Source organism: Danio rerio, chromosome 16 (assembly GCF_049306965.1).
Source record: "Danio rerio strain Tuebingen ecotype United States chromosome 16, GRCz12tu, whole genome shotgun sequence".
Taxonomy (NCBI): Eukaryota; Metazoa; Chordata; class Actinopteri; order Cypriniformes; family Danionidae; genus Danio; species Danio rerio.
In genome coordinates this window covers 58,532,501-58,537,500 of record NC_133191.1, presented here as the reverse complement: position 1 = coordinate 58,537,500, position 5,000 = coordinate 58,532,501, and the positions used below count along the sequence as shown (strand labels likewise).

Below are 5,000 nucleotides of genomic sequence, written 5' to 3'. Positions count from 1 at the left end.
TTCATTTCAAATAAAATTACCACTCCAGTCATTTTTGCTGTTATTACATTTACCATTAATAACAATAATAATACTTATGATAATAATAATATTTATGATAATAATAATAATATAAATATTAATTATAACAATAATAGTGATAACAATAATAATATTAATAATAATATTAATAAAGATGATAATAATAATGATAATAATAATGATAACAAAAATAATAATAATAATAATAATAATAATAATAATAATAATAACGATGATAATAATAATAATAATAATAGTAATAATAATAGTAATAATATTAATAACAACAACAACAATAATAATAATAATAATAATAATAACAATATTAATAATAATAATAAATTATAATATTGATAATAATAATTATTAATAATAATAATAATAATAATAGAGTGATTTCTGAAAGATCCTGTGACCGAAGACTGGAGTAATAAAGCTGAAAATTCATCTTTAAAATCACTGGAATAAATTATTAAATTAAATTATGAACTGCTTTTAAACAGTGTTTTTACAATATGTTTTGTATTTGTGATCAAATAAATGCTACCTTGGTGAGCAAGAGAAGCTCATTTTAAAACATTTAAAAATCATGCTGTAGTGTTTTTATAATACATAGTTGAAGTCAGAATTATTACCCTCTGAATTTTAGCCCCCTGTTTTTTTCCCCCCAATTTCTGTTTCAAACTGGATTTATACTTTCGCCTGGTGCGTACCACGTAGACTATTGAAAAATAAAATGGCTTAGAGGGGCTAATAATATTGACCTTAAAATGTTTTTTTTTTATTATTATTAAAAACTGCTTTTATTCTAGCCGAAATAAAACAAGTCTTTTTTTTTCAGAGACATTCTGTGAAAATTTCCTTTTTAAAAATATTTTAAAAAGAAAAAAAATCAAAGGAGGGCTAATAAAGCTGACTTTAATTGAGAATTAAGTTTTAAATTTGCTTTATATAATATTAATAATAATAATAATAATAATAATAATAATAATTATTATTATTATAATTATTATTAATACTGCAGATCACAAGTTTTACCTCACAACTTTTATTTTGAAATCCAACACATTAAAACCAATCAGGCACATATATGGACAGTACTATTGTTTACTTTTAATATGGTTTTGTTTTATTCTTAATGACTATTAAATGTTTGGTTATTGTAGCAAAGGAAACCAAAAAATGCAACCTTTTTTGTTAGAAGAATTTCTTCACGAAAATTAACATGTTTTATTTTACTTCTATGCTGTTAGTATGCTGCTACTATTAATATATTAGTATTAGTACTAAATTAAAAAAACTAAATAAACTAAACAAGTATTACCGTAGTATTTCTCTAAAACTAAATTGGCATTAATACCAACTAATTAAAAAAGATAATGTGGCAAAACATCAAAGGTGATTTTCAAGAATAAACATTAAAATTAACATTTAATTAACATATGTATTAATTTGACCATTAACTGCAACTGATCCTTAAAGCAAAAATAAATCAAAAGTTCAACTTTAAAAAAAAAATGTATTTAAATTTATTTTTTGTTTTAATTGCTTGTTTCACAGAATTTCAGTGTGTTGTGTCAGGAATCTGCATAATGAATGTGATGTGTGTGTATTTTGCAGGAGAGTGGAGAGGAAAACCAAGCATGACGAAATCCGCAAGAAGTATGGTGAGTGCTGCTCTGCTTTTATTAATTCAATCATCTTTATTTCTATAGCGCGATTACAATGTAGATTGTGTCAAAGCAGCTTAACATAGATTTATTAACATTATTAATGCCGAGTTCAAGGTTTTTAAAGTAGTAGCGTCACAGATGTTTTTACACTGCATGACTATCTGGGCTAGCGTTCCATCTCTGCTGTGTTCACAATGCAGGATGGATTGGAACAGGGAGTTTCACACTGCATGACTTTACAATAGGAACAATTGCAGACAGCGTCATCTCGGTCTGAAAACTGCAAGAAGTGACATGGAAACAACGTGTGGTCACATAGCATATATTTTGTTGTAAACTACATAATGAGAAAGAAGCCTTTAGTGGGGTAAAAATGCACTTATTTTGCTTACCGGGCTTTTGAAGGGAATTAGCAATTTCTTCAAACGTTTCTTTTTTTACCTGGTTGTGTTATTGCTCAAAGTATGCTTTTTTTTCCATCAGAACTCACGATGATATTCTCAGTTCGCATCTTTGATATCACACTGTGTGATTGTTTCTCGTATGAATGAGCACCGATTTGCCTGAGATTTCTGGCATTTGTCGGCACGTCAAAACCTGTCGCTAAGTCAATATCAGGGCTAAAGTCATGCAGTCTAAACTCGGCATAATATTCATTAGTATCTGCTCAAGATGACATTTTACACAAACACTCGAGTCAGAAAAAATTTGATTCATCACATACTACCAATGCCACTGTATGAGGGACATAGCGACATACACATCATCAGCAAATCTCAGTCATCTTTGATTATTTCTGTTGTATGTTGTACAGCTTTTTCAACTTCTTTTCTCCTAGAAAAAGAGATAAAAGATAAATCTAAAATTGTTCTTAGCAAATTAAAAGTATACGCTGCAAATTATGAACGTCTTATGTTTATCATTGGACAGAAATGATGGATTTATTTGGTCAAAACTACAGTGTTTGGACAGAAATACACATTTATTACAAATTAAAACATATTTCACCTGAATGTGTAGAAAATTTTAATTAATTCCTATGATGTAAATTCTAATTTATTGATTTGGTAATAAAGAAACATTTATTATTATTAATATTATTATTATTATTATTTTGTGGTCAAGAAAAGTTTAATATTAATATTATTATTATTATTATTATATTATTGTTTTTACTTATTATTATTATTATTATTATTATTATTATTATTTTGTGGTCAAGAAAAGTTTAATATTAATAATAATAATAATATTATTATTATTACTTGTTGTTTTTACTTATTATTATTATTATTATTATCATTAGTATTATTACTTATTATTATTATTATTATTATTATTATCAGTATTATTATTATTGCTTATTATTATTATCATTATTATTATTTTCATTATTAATATTGCTTATTATTATTATTTTTTTAATTATAACTTTATCATTATTATTACTTGTTATTATTATTATTATTATTATTATTATCATCACTTAATATTATTATTATAATAATAATTATTATTATTATTAATTATTGTTATGATGATATTTCTGTATATTAATGTACTTAATACTTTTTATTACTAATCATTACTATTATAATTTTTATTATTATTATTATTATCATTATTATCATTACTTATTACTATTATTATTATTCTTTTTATTTCTTCTTCTTATTGCTTATGCATATTATTATTATTATTATTATTATTAATAATAATAATATTATTATTACTTATTATTATTGTTACTTATTGTTACAATGATATTTTTGTTTATTAATATACTTAATATTGTTGTTATTATAATTACTATTATTATTACTATTATTATTAATATTAATATTATCATTAATATCATTACTTATTATGCTTATTCTTATTGATTATTATGACTTATTATTATGTTGATATTTCTGTTTTTAATATACTTATTATTGTTGTTGTTGTGTAATAACAATACTGATAATTATTTTTATTATTTTAGCTAATGAGCAAAGATCAAAAAAAAATTGTCATTTTATTAATGTCTTAATTTAATAAAGTTTTGTGCATTCTTGATAAATAAGTTTTCATGTTAATCTTATGACCACAAACCTTTAAAGAGCTGTGTACATATACTGTATGCACTGTTAACAATAACCAGCAGAAGCCTTCAGTACAGAAGGTTTTGAAGATGATTTTTCAGAGGTTTGTTCATCACTGCTGGCTTTGCACCTCAATAATTGGCCCTATAATCATGGCTGAGACTCAGATTTATCTTTTATAGTGATTCTGCATCAACTCTGCAGAACGTCTTATTGTCATCGTTGAGTTAACGTCACTAATACATCTTCAACTATTTGTTTTTGGTGTAATATTGTGTTGTGATTCATCATATAGAGTTGTTTTCTCCTCTCGTTCTGTCACGTGTATTGATCTTCTTCATTGTGTTGCTCTCAGTAATGCTTGATTCAGCAGCGTTTTCTAGTTATCGACTGTTTTGTGCAACACCACCCGATCAATGCAGCTCCTCTGTGAAGATTATAAATGTGTGATATTAAAGGGGAGCTATTATGCAGAAATCACATTTATAAGGGGTTTAAACACACTGTGTGAACATAACCAGCTTCTTAATTCTTTAAATATTTAAATGTTGGTGCTAATTACTCAGACTAAACCATAATTATTTATGAATTAGACCTATTATGTATAAGGCTTTACCAGATGCACAACCTGCATGTCCTTCCAGTTCATTATTCAAGAACAATTATCTGTGCAACACAGAAAACGGCACATGCATGTTATATTAGACTGACTCTACTTTCAATCTTTCTGAATTAAATCACTTAGAGGAGGCTTAAAAATTATTATTATTAGCACCAATGCAGGACACTACAGGCAAAAGCATTAGTATTGCATCAGCATTTACTTTATTGCATCTTTTTAAATGAGTCGATTTTTATTTTAACTCAAGGCAAGTTTATTTCTATAGCACACAATGGTAATTCAAAGTGCTTTACATACACAGGAATAAAAGAAAGAAGAAAACAAATATGATTAAATAATATGATAAATGATTAAAATAATAAAAACCATTAATAACTATATAAAATGTGTTAAACAGGTTTTAAAAGAATGAAAAATAAAAGAAAGACACAATAGTGTGATCTGTGGGATGTAGCACAGTGCTCATTCTGTAAAGGCACAGATAAACAGATGTGTGTTCAGTCTTGATGTGAATGTGCCTAATATTGGAGCACATCTGATCATTTCTGGTAGCTGATTCCAGCAGCAGGGGGCGCTGTTAGTAGCTGAAGGCCGATTCAC

The 5,000-nt window shown here is 25.8% G+C and overlaps 1 protein-coding gene across 1 annotated transcript in view; it reads left to right on the top strand.

Annotated features, from left to right (window-relative positions):
- Nucleotides 1-5,000, top strand: part of LOC101886260 (pituitary tumor-transforming gene 1 protein-interacting protein) — a 29,690-nt gene that overhangs the window by 13,604 nt on the left and 11,086 nt on the right. Inside the window, exon 6 of the mRNA XM_021467055.3 lies at nucleotides 1,642-1,688. Coding sequence (XP_021322730.2) covers nucleotides 1,642-1,688 — 47 coding nt within the window. The remainder of the gene's footprint in view (nucleotides 1-1,641; nucleotides 1,689-5,000) is intronic.